We start from the raw sequence: 21,313 nt of genomic DNA, 5'->3' as shown, positions 1-21,313 counted from the left end.
AAGTGTTGAGAAAAATAATGGTCCATCTATGTAGAATCTAAAGCTACAATGTACAAGAGCAAGGGCAAAATAAAGGTATAAATTTAAAAGACTTTTTTCAGACATGCCAATATTGAATTTACTATATACAAAGCTCTGGTAACAGAGTTAGTGAAAAAGGAAAAGACAGAGTCCAAACAGAAAGGCTGTGATGTGACATAAGAAGTAATGGTGAGAAGAGAAATGGATAAACTCCTGGGAAGTCTGAATAAATACCCTGGGAGGTGGCAGGGGAACAATTTGGGGGAGGAATTTAAAACTAAAATAATGGCCAAATAAAATAAAAGATGTGAATGGAAAGGCTGAAAAACTAAAATTCCTAGCACTGTTTGACGGTAGTATAAAAAACCAAGAATGCAAGTTAAAAGCAGCTAATAAAATAGAAACAGAAAGTATAAACTTTAAACCAGCAGAGGAAGTAAAGAATGAATAAAGAAAAGGAAACTCAATCAAATGAATAAAAGACAGGAAGGAAAAAACAAGCAAAGAAAAACAGGGCTAAACTGAAAATCCAAAGTTAGGGCAGAAACAGGTTGAAATATATTACCAACACTAATAACTAACATAATTCAACCTAATTAAATTAATCTAATAAAAAAGACAAAGCCTGACCTGAGGGGGCGCAATGGATAAATCATCAACCAGGAATGCTGAGGTTGCCAGTTCAAAACTCTGGGCTTGCCTGGTCAAGGTACATACAGGAAGCAACTACTATGAGTTAATGCTCCCTGCTTCTCCTTCCATTGTTCTCTCTCTCACCTCTCTCTAAAAATAATTAAAAAAAAAAAAAAAAAAAGGGCAGAGATTACAGGTCTTTTAAATGTGGTCTTGTAAAGATTGGAATGTGTAAGAAAAAAATGTACATCAGAAGATGTGTTAAACACACTAATCAAAACAAGGCCAGTCTATACTGGAATATTGCTTCACCTTGTGAAACTAATCACAAAAAATTTAGTAAGGATTAGAAGATTTGAAAATTAGTAAACTTGATCCAAAAGATAGACACACAACCCCACATCTATCAAATAAAGAATATACATTCTTTCCAAGCACATATAGAGAACTTATGAAAACTGGTCAAAGAATATTGTAACAAATTCCAGAAAATTGACACTACACCAGTTCTCTAACCACAATGGTTAGAGCTTAATTATAAGCTATATATTAATATAAAAAAAGCACCCTGGTCAGATAGTTTGATTGGTTAGAGCATTGTCCCAAAGCGCAAAGGTTGCTAGTTCGTTCCCCAGTCAGGGTATGTACAGGAACAGCTCGATGCTCCTCTTTCCCTCTTTCTTTCTCCTCCCCCTCCCTCTCTTACTGAAATCAATAATAAAAATTAAAAAAAAAAAAATGGCCTGACTGGTGGTGGCACAGCAGATAAAGCATCAACCTAGAATGCTGAGGACCCAGGTTCAAAAACCCTAGGTCATCAGATTGAGCTCATCTAGCTTGAGTATGGGCTCACCAGCTTGAGTATACGATCATCAACATGACCCTGGGGTCACTGTTTTGAGCCCAAAGGTTGCTGGCTTGAAGCTCAAAGTCATTGGCTTGAACCCTAGTTCATTGGCTTGAGCAAGGGGTCAATGATTTGGCTTAAGCCCTCCAGTCAAGGCACATATAAGAAGCAATCAATGAACAACTAATGCCTGACCAGGCGGTGGCGCAGTGGATAGAGCGTCGGACTGGGATGCGGAAGGACCCAGGTTCGAGACTCTGAGGTTACCAGCTTGAGCACGGGCTCATCTGGTTTGAGCAAAAGATCACCAGCTTGGACCCAAGGTCACTGGCTCCAGCAAAGGGTTACTCGCTCTCCTGAAGGCCCACGGTCAAGGCACATATGAGAAAGCAATCAATGAACAACTAAGGTGTCGCAACGCGCAATGAAAAACATGATTGATGCTTCTCATCTCTCTCCTTTCCTGTCTGTCTGTCCCTGACTATCCCTCTCTCTGACTCTCTCTGTCTCTGTAAAAAAAAATAAAATAAAAATGAACAACTAAGATGCCACAACTAGGAGTTAATGCTTCTCACCTCTATCCCTTCCTCTCTCAAAAAAATAAATAAAAATAAAAAAGACAAAATAGCACATTTTTGGAAACTAAGAAACACTTCTGAACAACCCATGGGTTAAAACAGCAATCACAACTGAAATTAGGAAATGTTTAGTACTAACCAATGAAAGCATTACATACCAGAACTTGTGGGATACAGCAAAAGTCCAACCTCAACAAAAACCTACAGCGTCAAATGCATTGATAAAATAACAAGAATTTCAGACGTGTTAAACATACAATAGGCTTAAAAATGAAATACACACACAAAATATTGGTAGAACTTGGGAAACCTAAATAAGGTCAATGGATCAATGTCAAATCCAGGATGTAATCATTTATTATAGTTCTTTTTTAAAAGATTTTTATTTATTCATTTTAGAGAGATGAGAGAGAAAGGGAGGAGGAGCAGGAAGCATCAACTCATAGTAGTTTCTCATGTGTACCTTAACTCGGCAAGCCTGGGGTTTTAAACCAGCAACCTCAGCATTCCAGGTCAGGCTAATTTACTATAGTTTTATAAAATGTTGCCATTGGAGAAAACAAGGCAAAGTGTACAGCAGGGGTCCCCAAACTACAGCCCGCGGGCCACATGCGGCCCCCTGAGGCCATTTATCCGGCCCCCGCCGCACTTCTGGAAGGGCACCTCTTTCATTGGTGGTCAGTGAGAGGAGCATAGTTCCCATTGAAATATTGGTCAGTTTGTTGATTTTTTTTTTTTTAATTCATTTTTAGAGAGGAGAGAGAGGGAGAGAGAGACGGGGGGAGGAGCTGGAAGCATCAACTCCCATATGTGCCTTGACCAGGCAAGCCCAGGGTTTCGAACCAGCGACCTCAGCATTTCCAGGTCGACGCTTTATCCACTGCGCCACCACAGGTCAGGCCCAGTTTGTTGATTTAAATTTACTTGTTCTTTATTTTAAAAATTGTATTTGTTCCCGTTTTGTTTTTTTACTTTAAAATAATATATGTGCAGTGTGCATAGGAATTTGTTCATAGTTTTTTTTATAGTCCGGCCCTCCAACGGTCTGAGGGACAGTGAACTGGCCCCCTGTGTAAAAAGTTTGGGGACCCCTGGTGTACAGGGATCTCGCTAAATTATTTCTTTACAACTACATGTGAATCTACAATTATCTCAATGAAAAAAAAATTTTTTTTTAACAGAGACAGAGAGAGAGAGTCAGAGAGAGGGATGGACAGGAACGGCGAAAGATGAGAAGCATCAATCATCAGTTTTTCATTGCGACACCTTAGTTGTTCATTGATTGCTTTCTCATATGTGCCTTGACTGTGGGGCTACAATAGACCGAGTAACCCCTTGCTCAAGCCAGCAACCTTGGGCTCAAGCTGGTGAGCTTTGCTCAAACCAGATGAGCCTGCACTCAAGCCGGTGACCTGGGGGTCTCGAACCTGGGTCCTCCGCATCCCAGTCTGATGCTCTATCCACTGCGCCGCTGCCTGGTCAGGCTCAATGAAAATTTTAATGAAGAAAAAAAACAAAAAACACACCGTGGTGGGAAAGCTCAGTTGGTTAGAGCAGAGCAGTGGTCCCCAACCTTTTTTGGATCACGGACCGGTTTAATGTCAGAAAATATTTTCATGGACCGGCCTTTAGGGTGGAACGGATAAATGTATCACGTGACCGAGACAAGCGTCAAGAGTGAGTCTTAGACGGATGTAACAGAGGGAATCTGGTCATTTAAAAAAAATAAAACAACGTTCAGACTTAAATATAAATAAAACAGAAATAATGTAAATTATTTATTCTTCCTCTGCGGACTGGTACCAATGGCCCATGGACCGGTACTGGTCTGCAGCCCGGGGGTTGGGGACCACTGGGTTAGAGTATCGTTCCCAAGCACAGAGGTTGCCAATTTGATCCCTAGTCAGGGCACATACAGGAACAGATCAATGTTCCTGCTTCTCTAAAAGTCAATAAACATAACCCCCCCCCTCACAAAAATCCAACATGGAGGAATGGAGGTTGGGGGAGGAGAGTCAAGAGGGACAAGTATACAGTGACGAAAAATGCTTTGACTCTGGGTGATGGGCACACAACATAATCAACAGTTCCAATGCTGTAGAGATGTTTACATGAAACCTACATACCCTTATTATTCAATGTCACCTCATTAAATTTAATTTTCAAAAACAACAAAACCCAACATAGCCAAAATCCCAAACACTAACACCATCAAATGCTGACAAGGATGTGGAGGAGTAATAGAAATGCTTTCATTGTTGGTAGGAATGTAAAATAGTACAGACACTTGAGAAGACAGTTTGGCAATTTCTTACAAAACCAACCAACCACACTCTCACCATGCAACCCAGCAATCATGCTCCTTATACTTACCCAAATGAGTTCAAAACTTATGTTTACACAAAAACCTCTATACAAATGTTTATTGAAGCTTTATTTATATTTGCCAAAATTTGGAAGCAACCAAGATATGTCCTTCAGTAGGTGAATGGACAAACTGTGGTACCTCCAGACAATGGAATTATTATTCAGCCCTAAAAAGAAATGCGCTATTGAGCTATGAAAAGACATGGAGGGGCCTGACCTGTGGTGGCGCAGTGGATAAAGCGTCGACCTGGAAATGCTGAGGTCGCCAGTTCGAAACCCTGGGCTTGCCTGGTCAAGGCACATATGGGAGTTGATGCTTCCGGCTCCTCCCCCCTTCTCTCTCTCTGTCTCTCCTCTCTCTCTCTCTCTGTCTCTCCCTCTCCTCTCTAAAATGAATAATAAAAAAAAAAAAAGACATGGAGGATTCTTAAATGCATATTACTAAGTGAAAGAAGCCAATCTGAACAGGCTACATACAGTATGATTCCAAATAGATACCATTCTGGAGAAGGCAAAATTATGGTTGCCAAGAACAGGCTGGATAAACAAGTAGAGCAGAGAGGATTTTTAGGCAGTGAGACATGGTTCAGACATACCATTATAGACTTTTCCAAATGCAAAGAATATACAACACTGACAGTGAACCCTAATGTAAATTATGGACTTTGGGTGACAACGATGTGTCAACAGAGGTTCACTGATTGCGACACATGCATCACTGGGAGGGGATTTGTTGATGAAGGTGGCTATGCCTATGCTCTGGCAGAGGGTATGTGGGCAATCACTGTGTCTTCTGCTCAGTTTTGTTATGAATCTAAAAAATGCTCTAGAAAATAGTCTCTTTCTTTCTTATTTGTATTTTTCTGAAGTGAGAAGCATGGAGGCAGAAATAGTCTCCCACATGCGCCCGACCGGAATCCACCTGGCATGTCCACCAGGGGGCAATGCTCTGCCCATCTGGGCTGTTGCTCTGTTGCAACCGGAGCCATTCTAGTGCCTGAGGAGGAGGTCATGGAGCCATCCTCAGTGCCCGGGTCAATTTTGCTCCAATGGAGCCCTGGCTGTGGAAGGGGAAGAGAGAGACAGAGAAAAAGAAGAGGGGGAAGGGTGGAGAAGCAGATGGGCGCTTCCCCTGTGTGCCCTGACCAGGAATCAAACTCAGGACTTCCACACACCAAGCCAATGCTCTACTGCTGGTTGATCTCTATTCAACCGAGTCTAATTCTTTTTCAGGAAATAAAATAGTGCCATTCACATGAAAAACAGGGCAAATAAAAAGAAAGTAGAAGAGACAAATACAGTATTTATTCGGTGCCTTTGACCTGCCATCCTATGGCTGGGTACTGGGATACAATGACAATGATATAACAGATATGATCCCTGTTCGCTTAGAGCACTACCATCTAGTATAGGAAACAGATATCAAACCAACCACACAAATACAGAAATATGTTTGATGACAGCATATAACCTGATCTACACTAAAGGTAAATACAATGCCTTTGAGGAAGTGATGCTTTTAATTAAAATCATTTTTATTTTTCAATTATAGTCAACATACAATATTTATTAGTTTCAGGTATATACCCCAGTGATTAGACATTATGTAAGTATGTGATCATCCCGATAAATCTAATACCCATCTGACACAATAGTTATTAGAATATTATTGACTGTATTCCCTGTGCTGTACTTTACATCCTCATGACTATTCTAATAGCCAACTTGTATTTCTTAATCCCTTCACCTTTATACCCATCCCCCTCAACCACCCTCCCATCTGGCAACTGTCAAAATGTTCTCTGTATCTATGAGTGTTTCTGTTCTGCTTGTTCACTTGTTTTTTTAGATTCATTTGTTGATAGGTATGTATTTAATACTACTTTATTATTCATATTATTTTACCTTTTCTTTTTCTTCAAGACCTTTTAACATTTCATATAATACTGGTTTAGTGGTGATGAGCTTATTTAGCTTTTTCTTGTCTGGGAAGCTCTTTATCTGTTCTTTGATTCTAAATGATAGCTTTGCTGGGTAATCTTAGTTGTAGGTCCTTGCTTTTCATCATTTTGAATATTTCTTGCTGATCTCTTCTGGCCTGCAAAGTTTCCATTGAAAAATCAGCTGACAGTATCATGGGAGCTCCCTTGTAGGCAACTAACTGCTTTCTTCTTGCTGTTGTTAAGACTCTCTCTGTCTTTAACCTTTTGCATTTTAATTACTATGTGTCTTGTTGTGGGGCTCTTTGCCTTTATCCTGTTTGGGACTCTCTGCACTTCCTGGACTTGTATGTCTATTTCTGTCACCAGGTTAGGGAAGTTTCTGTCATTATTTTTGTTTTTAAATAAAAAATTTTTTTTAACTTTAAATGTATTGATTGATTTGAGAGAGAAGGAAGGAAGAGGGTGGGGGGGAGAGAGAGAGAAAGAGAGAGATAGAGGGAGGGAGGGAGGGAGGAAGGAACATTGATTTGTTTTTCCATTTATTTATGCACTCATTGGTTCACCTTGTATGTGCCCTGACCAGGGATGGAACCTGTAACCTTGGTGTATTGGGACAATGCTCCAACAAACTGAGCTACCCAGCCTTTCTTTCATTCTTTTTTCAAATGGGTTTTCAATTTCTTGCTCTCTCTTCGCCTTCTGGCACCCTCATGATGCAAATGTTGGTGCACTTGAAGCTGTTTCAAAGGCTCCTTACACCATCACCTTTTTTTGTTGTTCTGATGGGATGTTTTTTTTCTTCCTTTGATTTCAAATCACTGATTTAATTCTCAGCTTCATCTACTCTGCTGTTGATTCCGTAAGTTCTGACTGGTTCTTCTTTATGGTTTCTGTGTCTTCTATGCTGTTGAGAAGTTCTAAGTTCAGCCACTCTTCCCCTATGTTCATTGAGCATCTTTAAAAGCAGGGTTTTTTAAAGATTTTATTTACTGATTTTATAGAAAGAGGAGACAGAGAGGGGAGTGGAGCAAAAGTATCAACTCATAGTTGTCTCACTTTAGTTGTTCATTGATTTTTTTTTTAAAGAATACTTTTTAATTTAATTTTATTTTTTACAGAGACAGAGAGTGAGTCAGAGAGAGGGATAGACAGGGACAGACAGACAGGAACGGAGTGAGATGAGAAGCATCAATCATTAGTTTTCCATTGCAACACCTTAGTTGTTTATTGATTGCTTTCTCATCTGTGCCTTGACCGTGGGCCTTCAGCAGACTGAGTAGCCCCTTGCTGGAGCCAGCGACCTTGGCTTCAAGCTGGTGGGCTTTTGCTCAAACCAGATGAGCCCGTGCTCAAGCTGGCGACTTCGGGGTCTTGAACCTGGGTCCTCTGCATCCCAGTCCGATGCTCTATCCATTGCGCCACCGCCCGGCCAGGCATTGATTGGTTTTTGTATGTGACTTGACCAGGGAAGCCCAGGGTTTTGAAATGGTGACCTCAACATTCCAGGTTGACGCTCTATTCATCGCACCACCACAGGTCAGGCAAGCAAGCAGTGTTTTGAACTCTGAATCTGTTAGATTGCTTGTCGCCCTTTTGTTAAGTTCTTTTTCTGGAGTTTGGTTCTGTTCATTCATTTGGGACATGTTTCTTTGTCTCCTCATTTTGGCTACCTCCCTGTACTTGTTTCTATGTATTAGGTAGAGCTGCTACAAACCCTGGGATTGGTAGAGTGACCTAATGTAGGGTCTAGTGGCACAACCAAGTGGGACACTCCAGGTGTGCCACCCCCATGTGGGCTATATGCACCCTCCTGTTGTAGTTGAGCCTTGACTGCTGCTGACACATCAATGGGAGGGATTCACTGCCAGGACAATCCACTACAACAACTGGCTGCAAATACCAATGACCATGGAGGAGGATCAGATGCACAGAGGCCCGCTCCCACAGAGTGGGATTTACTTCAGCAGGGCTCTGGTGCCTGAGTCGCCATCTTCAGTGTGTTGTCATTGAGGTGGTTGAGTTGTGTTTTGATGTGGTCTGAAGCTGTCTACCAGGTGCACAGGCTCTGGGGCCTCCTAGGAGGTGCAGGCCAAGGTCAGCCACTGCCTGTGTTCTGCCCAGGGCTACCTGGTTTGAACTACAAAGCAATCTGCAGATGGCTGCTACTTGTGCTGGGCTTGGTGGTGCCCAGGAGAGGCCATGCTGTGAACCAGGGCTGGCTGCCACTAGTGCCAGTGCTGGAGCCATGTGATGAGAGGTACGGGGTACACTAGGCCAGATGCTGCTTGTTTGAGATTTTAGCAAAGTCTGAAGCCTAAGCCTAGATGGGCGGTTCATGTGGAAAAAACACAGGAAGCAACTTGGGTGGGCCCACAAGTTTGGTGGAGTGGAGTCTCATGGAATCACCAGGGTGACACAGTGATAGCCAAGCTGATGGAGACTCAGATACAGTGTCTGCCTATAGCTCTGCTGGGGTAGAGGAAGGGCTCCTCAAAGGAACAGTGTCCTCTGCCAGCACTTCTGTCTGGGAGAAAGCTGCCCCACCTTTGACCATCCACTCTCAGCGCTTGCTCTGATGCCAGATACTTCAGTTCCTCCCTCTAAGTCCCTGGTGCCTTTTAAGCTGCTGCCCTAGCGCAGGAGCTCAGAAAGAATGAGTCAGAACAAATGCGGGTCCTTTAAGAGGAACTGTGTAGGACTCTAGCAACCCTCTGTCTCCCTTAGTCTCAATCTCTGCTGGTTTTATACCCTGAAGTTTTGGGGACTTTTCCTCCCAGTGCTGGGCTGGGGAGCATGGTGTGATGTGAGGCTGGGACCCCTTGCTCCTCAGGGGGAACCTCCACAGCCAAGCTATCCCTCTGGATTTTTATTTATCACACATGGGTGTGCAACCAGCCCCTTCTGTATCTCTGCCCCTCTGACAGTATCCATGTGGCAGCTTCTTTAAATCCCTAGTTGCAGGACTTCTGTTTGGCGAGATTTCAGGCAGTTCTGAATAACAGTTGTAGGGAGTGCAAGTACCATGTTTAGGTATGCTGCCATCTTGACTGGAAGTGGTATTGAAGGGAGAACTGAAGGCTGGGTAAGAGCCTGGAGGATTGGTCTAAGCAGAACTAACACATGCAAAGGACAGGACAGTGGAGTACAGTGATAGGTCAGGACGTTGACAAACACGAGGCTGGAGAATCAGGCAAGGATCAGATTACACAGATTTTTGCTTTTCTACTTACAGCAACTGACATCACACTTGGGGAGCATTAAAGGAGTGACATAGTCTTATTTATTTTTTAGAAGATCACTCTAGCTGCTGTTTAGGGCATGGATCAGAATGGGGGAGGGAGGGCAAACAAGTTGATATGTACAGCAGTAGGCAGTCTCTCGGATCACATAGACAGTGGAGAAGAAAAGTAGCAAGATTCCAGATATTTAGATGAGAGAATTGTTAGGACTTGGTGACAGACTGGACATCACCAGATGGGGTAACAGAGTAGGAGTTAAGATAGTCAACTCTAAGGTATCTGATATGAATTACCAACTCAAAAGAAATGGCATTTACAGAGAAGGATAATAAAGGAGGAAATCATTGTGGGGCAGTAAGCTGGAAACCAAGAGTTCAGTTTGATATGTGTTAAACCAGAAATGCCAGTAGAACATGTTTAAGTGGAAATGTCAAGTGGGTGAGAATATATCCATCGAGATCAAACCATTCGTTGGAATCAAAGGCTTGCAGAATAGTAAGTAAAGCCATGAAAGTGAAAAAAATTGCTCAGTGGGGGACACAAAGAGAAGAGTTTAAGACTAAGCCTTGGGGAACTTGGGAGTTATGGAAATCAGGTAGAAAAGAAAGATAAGAAACAGAAGTTAACAGAGGGGCTATAGAAAGCAAAAGAGAACTGGTCAAGGAGAGAGGGGTCCACTGTATCTGATACTGCTGAGAGATGACACGAAGTGAGGGCAGGCTGGGCTCAGCAACATGGTGGGCACTGGGCAACCTTACCAACAGGAAATCCTGGAACATGGAAGAGACAGTATCTAGATTCTAAACTAAAGAGTGTTGAGGAGTGAGGAGGAGGAAGAGGTGACAAAGTAGAGGTAAGGCTTGCAGGCACTTCCCTGAAAAGCTTTGTGTGGGGGTGGGGAGACAGGTCTACAGAACAAGCCGGAGGAGAGGTGCTGGAAGGGAAAGAGTTTTAAAAGTGACCTCTCATTTCTTTGTAACAACAGAATCAGGCAGATTTACTGATTAAGATTTCTTTTTCTAATCTGGGAGATAATAGAACATTTGTGTATGTGGAAAAGGGTTCAGAAGGGAGTGAGTCCAAAGAGTCAGGGAAATGGGGGTGTGCCAATGAAGCATGTCCCTGAAAATTAGGAGGGCACGAGATCTAGGACACAGCATAGAGGGATTAGTGTTCGGTGAAAAAGATCAGGACCCAAGTTAAGTCATTGATGCTGGATGTATAAGAATATAAATAAGCCTGGCCTGTGGTGGCACAGTGGATAAAGCGCAGACCTGGAACACTGAGGTTGCAGGTTCAAAACCCTGGGCTTGCCCGGTCAAGGCACATATGGGAGTTGAAGCTTCCTGCTCCTGCCCCCCTTCTCTCTCTCTCTCTCTCTCATTTCTCTCTCCTCTAAAATAAATAAAAATAATTTTTAAAAAAAGAATATAAGTAAAACTTAATTCTACCTAAAATATATATATATGCACATATCCCTATTTTAATATGGAAGAAGCAGCTTCAAAAAGCACAATGGTTTCAGGCCCTGGTTGGGTGGCTCCAAGGACAAGAGGACAGAGCATAGTCCCCTCTCTTCCTTCCCCTCTTCTTCCCTTCCTCCATCTTTCTCCCTCTCTCTCAAATTAATGGGAAAAAAAAGTAGAATGGTTTCAGCTTACATAATCCTGAAACGTTTCAGAGAATCCCAGCATACCAGAACCTCGTCACAGCTCTAGAAAAACAGGAGCTGTTTTAGAGTAGTGTCCAAGACTCAGGGAGCATCTTACCCACAAAGGGAGCAGAGACTGAAAAGCGGTAGCTCCACAAAGCTTTTAGGTCTTAAGGACAAGTCAGCCTTTGTGTGACAGTATAAATTTTACAGAGATCTTTCAAACTCATCTTCTTCTTCCACCTTTGTAATATCTTTATTTTTAAAACATAGCATAGCTCTAGAGAGCTAAATGAAAAATACATCAAAATCTCTATGATTCCAGATAATTTTGAGCTTTTGGGGAGAAAGTGAAATATATGAATCCAATGCAGAAATTTTAGGGAAAAGTGAAATGGCCCTGGGAGGGCAAAGAAAAATGGACAATGAGCTTGGGTACTGGCAAATAGAAACATTACCATTTGTTTATAGAAAGATGGTTTTTAGTTGCTTGCTGTAACTTGGAAGGAAGGAAGACAATAAAAGAAAAGAAAAAAACCCAAACAACTGTGTAATATCTTTAAACTCACTTCCTGAGGATGGTAGGAGAGGACCACCATCCTCTGGGACATTGTGGACCAGGATAATTCTTTGTCGCAGGAGACTGTCTTGTGCGTTGTAGGCTGTTTAGTACTGTCCCTGGTTTCTACCTATTTGCCAGTGGCATGTCTCACCCCATCCCCAGCCCCCTGCCCCAGTCATGATAACCAAACAAACACCTCCTAACATTGCCAAACATCCCCTGGAGGCAGAAAGAAGTGGGAAATCGCCTCCCATTGAAAACCCCTACTTCGCCCTGGCCGGTTGGCTCAGTGGTAGAGTGTCGGCCTGGCGTGCAGAAGTCCCAGGTTTGATTCCCGGCCAGGGCACACAGGAGAAGCGCCCATCTGCTTCTCCACCCCTCCCCCTCTCCTTCCTCTCTGTCTCTCTCTTTCCCTCCCGCAGCCGAGGCTCCATTGGAGCAAAGATGGCCCGGGCGCTGGGGATGGCTCCTTGGCCTCTGCCCCAGGCGCTAAAGTGGCTCTGGTCACGGCAGAGCGACACCCCGGAGGGGCAGAGCATCGACCCCTGGTGGGCAGAGCGTTGCCCCCTGGTGGGCATGCAGGGTGGATCCCGGTTGGGCGCATGCGGGAGTCTGTCTGCCTGTCTCTCCCCATTTCTAGCTTCAGAAAAATAAAAAAAGAAAAAAGAAAAAAAGAAAACCCCTATTTCGATGGATCCCACTGTGATTCTATATGCTAAGGGCAGGTGAGGTAAACTTGCAAAGAAAGTGGGAAAAGTTTTGACCTTTTTTTTTTTTTCCCCAGGCAATAGTTTGTACAAAAAGCATCTAATTTCCAGAGACTGGCAGCATGTAGCAAGAAAAGCAGGATGAATGAACCCAAGAGAACATACCTCACTATTCAGAGGGACTCTTGGGTGGCAGGCTCTGGAGACCAAGCAGTCAGTCATCTTCCCACACTCAGTATCTGGAATGACTGCCACAAGGCCTGGCTCACACACACCTGTCCAGCCATTGCTCCTCTTTCTCGTCTATGGGAGGAAGTCTAAGCCTTTCTGGAACTTTGGACCCACTAAGGAGTTCAAGACAGAGAAAGCCTGTCCTGCCTGAACAGCCCTCTTTCCAAGAGGAGAGAAGACCACCCCTACTCGACCAGCATCACCCTCAGTTTGCTGGATGCTGACAGAACTCTCCTGATGTCCCCTGAGAGAAGGCCACTCAGCTCTTTGTCTGCTGCCTTCTTTTACGATGACTTGCTCTGCCAGCTGAAATCCGACAGCCTTCAGAACCCTGGGCTCAGGGATGTTATTCATCTTTCCAGCACTCTAGTGTCAGAGAATCCCACATGCTAAGAACCCAGACTTGACAATCAATGAACAACTAAAGAGCCGCAATGAAGAATTGATGCTTCTCATCTCCCTCCCTTCTTGTCTGTCACACATACAAAAAAAAAACAAAAACCCAAAAAACACAACAAAACACAAACCCAGACTTGAGAAGCAATTATTTTCTAAAAGTTTTTTCAAAGAAAAATCCATGACATTTTTTCAACATCATATGTTCCAAGAAAGGGATTTCAGACACGAAAGATAATCTGTAGCACGCATAAACTTGTTTTCAAGTTTTGCTTTTCAGTTGGCAGATGTGTGCTGCCTCCCCTACCTACCCGTCTGAATCTTGCAAAATATTTTTAAGTATTCCTGTTGCTTTACCAAATTATGCTATCTATGCTACAGACAAAATTTTACATTGGTGTATGAATTTTGGAAGTGGAACTTTGTTTTAAACAACCTGCAGCCCAGCTCAGACTGAGCAGCCCAGCTTCAGCTGACTCAAAACAGAGTGAAATTGCTGCACCCCAAGACCCATCCTTCTTGCAGTTTCCACTGCCTCTGCCAGTAGTGATGAGCTCCTCAAGGGGGAAGCATGTCTTAGTACAGGGAACACAGGCCGAGCCCAAAAGAGCCTCTCTAAATGTTTGTTGTGTAACAGAACATAGCGAACACTGCAGCACATTCACAATAAGGTCATTTTGTGTTAATTTTTGTAATTGTTGCTGGAGCAAGAGATCCTTTATTTCTGCTCTCCATTAAGTAACTACTTAAGAAACAAAAGACTCTGAACAAAAAACCAATCTCGTAGTTCCTAATGGTTCTTACAGGTTTTCCCAACTACATTGTTTTAGCCCCTCTGCCAAGGTAAAACTTAAAAAAAATGGTTTTTAAATCCCCAAGAACATTGCTTACTGCTTTAAAAGCAGGATCACACAAAGGAGGGCACAGACCAAACTGACTTTGTAAAATTAAGTTCAGAAGGAAAAGGAGGTACATACACACCTAAGGTTTTAAGTCACTGTTACTCAATGACCGCCTAACCCAATTCTTGATCTCCAGCTCCAGGGGGAAGGAAAATCAGGGGTGAGATTAGGCCTCAGGTTTGCTGGCACTTATAGAACATTCTGGCAGTGCTCTGCCCAGCAGTCTATAATTAGTGAGCATGCCTCAGAGACTTAGAATGAATTCAGAGTTTCAGAAGCCAATAGCCGGTTTACCAGAACACAGAGCAGTGCAGCCACGGGGCTTACACCGCCCAGAACACAGCATTGGGTGTTTGCCATCATGCGCACATGTGTGCGTGCACACGCCAGTTCTGAAGAATCTCTGTTTTTCAAAGCTCTAACGGCTTGACCCCAACACCTGCTGCACTTCCTGAAGACAGACAGGCTCTGGAGCTCCACTTGTTCCTCACACGCGGCTGCACTTTCTAGGAACTACTGCACACATGCAAAGGCTGGCCAGCTGCCAAGGCAGGGGCAGCCCAGCTGCCTTGGGCCTGAACTTTCCCAGTGCTGTCAGGGCGAGATTCCACTGTGGGCTGACTCAGCGGTCAGGATGGAACCCTGCCAACCACCCAGCAGTGCGGGGGCTGCTGGCAGCTCACAGATGTTTCACTAAACCGGGCAATCAGCTGGGAGGTAGGTCTGGGCTAGCCGCCAGGCTGCTGCTGTAGTAGAAGCTGGGCTTTTCTGATCCTGGTCCTATCTCTGCCACTACCTCCCTGGTGATCTGAGGGAAAGCCTCAGGGTGCCTCACCACCACCCCTGCCTCAGAGCAGGGAGGTGCTGAATGGGCAGAGGTGGCACTGTCTATATTAAAGGGCACCGGGAGCACTACCACTTACCACATGCTGACTCAGTTAATCCTTACAACATCCTCCTTATTCCCTCGGCAGGCCTGACAGAAGCCCTTATCTTGAAAGAACTTTCAATTACAGACTGTCTCTCTGGCAGCCCATTCTAGGCTCCCTACAGACAGTATCATAACAACTTAAAAATGCAAGACTGCAGAACGTTGCAGTGTGCTGTCAGAGGTCAGGATCAAGGAGAGAGAGAGGAGAGCCAGAAACCTTTTACTTCATTAAAATTGTTTGCTATCTACACCATTGTACATTTCTTTTCAATAAACCAAAAAGGAGCCATCCTTCAAGAGGTAGACCTGGCAGGTGAGCAAATGAGCAAAAAACTCATTTGCTCCCTGGTATACATTTTGCACCTGTTCTCTCTTCTGCTTGTGGCAGTCACCCTTTCACAAGGTGGCACTTCTTTACCATGGAGTTCAGCACTGGATCAGACATGAGAAATGGTATGCCAACATAATGGAAAAATCATGCAGCTATAATACCTCAGACTTGCCCACCCTGTGGTGGTGCAATGAATGAATGGGGCATCGGCCCAGAACGCTGAGGTTGCCAATTCAAAACCCTGGGCTTGCCCAGTCAAGGCACATATGACAAGCAACAAGCAAGCAATGAACTAAAGTGAAGCAACTGTGTGTCCGTGTTTCTTGCTCTCCCCCATCTGTATAATCAATAAAATAAAATCTTAAAAAACAAGTTTAATTAAAAAAAAAAAATCCTCACCTCAGACTCAAGGTTTTTTGTTCTGTTAGCAAGTAAATTTGCAAAATATTTAAATATTCTCTGCCAGCCACTAAGTCTGACAACTTCTGTATATTTTTCATAAGGGTGTGTGATTGTCATTTTGCAAATGGAGATTACACTAAAATTCCCTTTTAATTCACTAAAAAAGAAATCTGTGAGATCTTCATCTCATAGATGAAAAGACACAACCTCAGAGAGACAAAGAGCCCCATCCACAGATCACAGGATAAGTGGAGGGAATGGGATTTGAACCCCACTTTGTTGGCTCTGCAAATCTCCTGCCAACACTGCTGTTGTAAACTGAGATGAACTGAACAGGCTCCTTTATACAATGGGGCTGATTTTCCAACTTCCAAAGAACTTGTCTTATGTTCTCCTAATTGCCTTGGGACTTCTAGTTGCCCAGTGAAAACCCACAGCTTTTCGCAATTGATTTCTAAACAGCACCACTGGACCAAATGAAGAGCACATGCTTGCGGAGAGTATGCAGGTAATAGATTACTACCTTTATCGTTAGCTCCCTGCCTATACACCAATCAACAACTTTTTTTTTTTAATTTTTTAATTTATTCATTTTAGAGGGGGGGGGGGGAGAGAGAGAGAGAGAGAGAGAGAGAGAGAGAGAGAGAGAGAGAGAAATAGAGGGAGAAGGGGGAGGAGCAGGAAGCATCAACTCCCATATGTGCCTTGACCAGGCAAGCCAGGGTTTTGAACCGGCGACCTCAGTGTTTCCACGTTGACGCTTTATCCACTGCGCCACCACAGGTCAGGCCACCAATCAATAACTTAACCTGGAATACCTTATCATTGTTCCCCTTCTCTGCATGAGGAAAAACCGCATTGCAAATCAGAAAGGAGGAATTAGAAGTCAAAGGCTTGTTTGAGAACAGATTCCTTAGGCTCTCGATCCTGAGATCATTCATTAGGATCCTGCAATCTATATACTTTTTTAAGGCTCCCTAGATGACACTGATGCTCAGCTACACTTAAAAACCACTTAAGCATGCCTTGGCTAAAGAAAAGAGTTTTGGTTTACCCTTTCCGGTGAAATGAAATCATGTCTGCAAGGTTCTTCATTGGGAAATATACACAATGCAAGTGCTTCTAGTAGGCTATGATTAGCTGCAAAACAACAAAAGTGTCCTCACAGAGTATGACCCTGGGTTACCCTAGAGCTACTAAACAGGCAAAACTGTTCTTTTACATTACTAGAAAAACTATAATTAGAGTGGCATATCTCATTTTTAGATATCCTTTACAGTGGTAGTCAACCTGGTCCCTACCGCTCACTAGTGGGCGTTCCAGCTTTCATAGTGGGCGGTAGCAGAGCAACCAAAGTATAAATAAAAAGATAGGTTTAACTATAGTAAGTTGTTTTATAAAGATTTATTCTGCCAAACTTGTCAAAAACCCGACATAGAGTACTTGGTAAGTAATTATTATTATATGCTTTAACTTGCTGTAACTCTGCTTTATAAATTTTATAAAGTAAAGTTACTTCCCTACTTTATAAATCACCATTACTATGGAACTGGTGGGCAGTTAGAAAATTTTACTACTAACAGAGATACAAAAGTGGGCAGTAGGTATAAAAAGGTTGACTACCCCTGCTTTATAACATTGTTGCAACCTCATTCATCCTTTAAAAAAGAGACTATACTGACATTCTTTCATTTCAGACTTGGAACAATCTTCTTGAACAGTAACTTACACATTTCTTTGCTTTAATTAAGAAAGCAAGCAAGACGAAAAAGATGCAGTCTACTCATGCACAGACTGCTGGTCATGAAGTGGGGTGAGAAGGCATAGACTTGACACAGATCCTAGCCCAGGCAGTCCAGCACCCCTCTCTGGCTAGCCTTTAGGAAGAACAAATGACCCCTCACACCAGAAGGACTAACCTGCTTGAGCTGCTCATCCTGACTCCAGCCCGGCTGCCCAGCTGTAGAGGCTGAAGGTGGGACCTTGGCAGTGTCCTTGGCATGGTCTTCTTGAGCTTGCTGTCCATGCAGCGGGGGGCCTGGCACTGGAAGGAGACCAGATATGGGTACCGCCCTTGGGTCTTGGCGAGCCACTTTCTGACCATGAAAATATTTTGAAGCAGCCTGGGCCTCTTTCTCAGTCACCTCTGCAGTGCCATTGTCCCCATCCTCATCTTCCAAGCCTCCCTTCTCTTCCTCAGGCTCTGAGTTCAGGTTGCTCCGTTTAAAAACTCGGGTCACTGCTGTGGCTGGAGGAACTCTGGCTAAGGGGCCCAGTGAAGGGCTGCCAGAAGGCCGCCCAGGTGTGGCAGTGAGGAGAGTCTGTGTGACCAGCTTCTGGGCATACAAGAACTGGGCTTCTCTCATCTGCTGTTCCTGCTTCTCTCTGGCATCCATCCCCAGAGGAGCGAGGTTTGGTGCTGGCTGCTGCTGCTGCTGCTGCTGCTGCTGCTGTGGGGGCTGCTGCGGCAGCGGCTCCATCGTGGCCTCAAGCTTCAACCACCAATCGGCATAGCTCTGAACCTGGGCACGGCCCAGCAGGCACACTGGGTCTAAACCTTAAATGACCAATAGAAACCACAAAGAAGTAGAAAAAAAGAGGGAAAAACCCCCACAAAACTACGTAAAACAGGTACAAAAAGGCTTTCTTTTCTGCAGTGAAGAGTATGAGTTCTGGCCCTGGCCGGTTGGCTCAGTGGTAGAGCGTCGGCCTGGCGTGTAGAAGTCCCGGGTTCGATTCCCGGCCAGGGCACACAGGAGAAGCGCCCATCTGCTTCTCCACCCCTCCCCCTCTCCTTCCTCTCTGTCTCTCTCTTCCCCTCCCGCAGCCGAGGCTCCATTGGAGAAAAGATGGCCCGGGCACTGGGGATGGCTCCTTGGCCTCTGCCCCAGGCGCTAGAGTGGCTCTGGTAGCAACAGAAGCGATTCCCGGAGGGGCAGAGCATCGCCCCCTGGTGGCCACCCGGTCGGGCGCATGCGGGAGTCTGTCTGACTGTCTCTCCTGATTTCTAGCTTCAGAAAAATACAAAAAAAAAAAAAAAAGAGTATGAGTTCTGAACACTGAACACCTTACTTTTAAGCTGAATAAGTGGTGGAAATTTCAGGGGTAGGTAGGTAGAAAAGGGTGTGAAGAAAAACAGGATTTAAGAGGGGAATATTGGATGAATCTCAGCAGTGATGGACTACTGCAGGTTTTCAAAAGTAAATTTAGATGATATCTATAAACATCTGTGTTCTGATCTCTCCCTTGGCACTACCAAATGTTCTGTTTATTACTGTACTGGGAAGGTAACTGGGTTCGCACTATATAATGGTTGTATGAAAACCACAATAATAAAGAAAAAGAAGGGCTCGCCAACAAAAGAGAAAATACTACTTATGTTCTCAGGCACTTCAGAGAAAGAAATTATGGTCCAAGCTAAACACAGAGCTATCAAGCAGACAGAATGACTTCTTTCATAGAAAAGAAGAATTTAGCAAACTGCTCTTGGGTCTAAACTTTTCAAATTTCCCAGATCAAATCATTAGCCTGCTTTCAAGTGGGCTGGGAAATGCCAACTGGACATTATAACCTCAAAAAGAATCCACTTTCAACATGAAAGAATGTATGCTCCCCAATCCAGCAAGGAGGCAAGCGTTTCAAATTGCAATCATCACTCAAGCAAATGGGGTGGGGGTGGGGGGATTCCTCAAGAGATTTTAAAGTTAATTCATTTGAAACAGCTATCAATATTATCTAAAGAACAAGTTAATGCTTTTTTAAAATTTTAAATAGACAGCCCCTTTCTTTCTGATTCACATCTACTATTGTCTCTGACAAATACAAAAAAGAAAAAGGCTTTTGGCCCAAAAGTATTCTGGGGGCTGGTTTATCAGCATTCTTACCTATCAGTCTTCAAATACACACCCCTTTCGCAGGCTCTCCTTTCCTCGCTGCCCCTTCCTTTCTTCCTCACCAAGTCCCTTCCCCCAACAAGCCTCATTTGAGTTGTGTTTTCCTCAGCAAGGCTCCATAACTGAATGGAGATTGCTACTTTGCCTGGGCGAGGTTTGGCCAGAGGGAGCCTGCAATATGGCCTACATGTTTATCAATCATGCGAAAGGAGAATGCACCGCACAGGTTGGAACTTGATATCTGCATTGTTCCGCTGTTTTAGGATTGGGTGAAAAGGTTAAAAAAAAAAACTAAACGTCTTTAGCATCTTCAGCATTTCATGGGGAAATCATAACATACCTAGCAATAAAACTGCATAGATTGATAAATATTGTAATGGGTTAGAGAAAAAGGGTCTAATTTTAAAAGCTAGACAAAAAAAAAAAAAAAAAAAAAAGAAAAAATTTCTAATTTTCTGTTTATCTTAGAAGCACTGCTTTTGCATTCTAAGAATGCCTCCTACGACCTTTAATTCCTCTCAGCACTTTATCATATGTTCCTTCTTCTGTAGCCCTTTTTATCGTGTAACAAAGCAGGCACACACACACACACAAATGTATACCAACATTAAACCCAGTTAGCAAGTGTTCATTTAAAATAAGAACATTTTGCATCAAAGAAAATTAAACGAAAGAATAAAGCGAATAGTACGCTGTCCGTACTAATCTTCATCATAATCGTAGACAGTCAAACCCGAGCAGGACTTTTTTTTTTAAACCCAGTTCTGCCAGTCATTGAACAACTGCTTCTCGTGGCACTATCTTCTCTGCACTCTGTGCCCCGCAGAGGAGGATGCGTCCCATAGCGTCCCTCCCCAGTAAGATTGAAATGACTCACTTCTACAACTCTATACACACACCCTCTCACTCTCCCAAAAGCCCATCTCCCCCTCCCCCGGGGCCTAAGCAGCCAGCACACCCATACAACAATACCACCTGCCCACGTGTAGGAAAACTTGTCTCAGAGACCCACGCCACTTCATCCCTTCGCATGGCCCCTCCCCCATTTCCCCTGCAGTTCCCGGACCAACGAGTCCGGAGTGACGGGCTGTTTGCAGCAGCTTTGGCTCACCGTCCCCTCCACCTTGGCTGCGGAACTTCTCAAGCCACCGCCCCCTGCGAGTCCCGTGCCCACCGCCCCCGTTACTCCTCCCCCCTGTTCTTTACACCCACATCCCACAATCCAGTGCTATCACTCTTAACCTCTACCGAGCCCTCCCAGCCAACCTGCTGGCTCCGCTCGGACGGCCCCAACCGTACCTAACTGGCCTTCTCCGCTCCCGGAGGGCCCTTCCCCTGCCCATCCCTTTATCTCCGATCAGCCGAAGGGGCACAGGGCGTCTCCGGTCTCCTCCCGGCGTTCTCACTGTCCCCGTGCGGCCCCCTTGCCCCGCCGACCAGCGCCTCCACGTCTACCCCTGCACACCTATCTCCCCCTGGACCGCTCTGTCCCCTCCACCTGCTACGGCCCCCGCTCCCACACCGGCGGCGGGAGCCAGGCCCACGCAGCTCACCTGCGCGGGGCGCTCCAGGTCTGCTAGCTGCGGAGGAGAGAGTCGGTCAAGGCCCGGCGCTACCGCTGCGTCTCAGACTTGTTCCCAGCCGGGGGTCACAGCAGGGGCGGGACCCGCACCGGAAGA

General features: G+C 44.5%; 1 protein-coding gene across 4 annotated transcripts in view; it reads right to left on the bottom strand.

Moving 5' to 3' along the window:
* Positions 1-21,313, bottom strand: part of ARID3B (AT-rich interaction domain 3B) — a 126,951-nt gene that overhangs the window by 42,432 nt on the left and 63,206 nt on the right. For 3 of the 4 annotated variants that reach the window (XM_066342729.1, XM_066342730.1, XM_066342731.1), the window contains exons 1-2: positions 21,188-21,294; positions 17,661-18,298 (exon numbers count right to left, since the gene is read on the bottom strand). The exons of the other annotated variant lie outside the window; for it this stretch is intronic. In XM_066342729.1, coding sequence (XP_066198826.1) covers positions 17,661-18,221 — 561 coding nt within the window. In that variant the 5' untranslated portion in view covers positions 18,222-18,298; positions 21,188-21,294. Of the gene's footprint in view, positions 1-17,660; positions 18,299-21,187; positions 21,295-21,313 lie in introns of those variants that run through there. 4 annotated transcript variants of the gene reach the window in all.

The sequence above is a fragment of the Saccopteryx leptura genome, chromosome 6 (assembly GCF_036850995.1).
Source record: "Saccopteryx leptura isolate mSacLep1 chromosome 6, mSacLep1_pri_phased_curated, whole genome shotgun sequence".
Taxonomy (NCBI): Eukaryota; Metazoa; Chordata; class Mammalia; order Chiroptera; family Emballonuridae; genus Saccopteryx; species Saccopteryx leptura.
The sequence above is the reverse complement of the archived record's forward strand: the minus strand, read 5'-3'. Positions and strand labels throughout refer to the sequence as shown.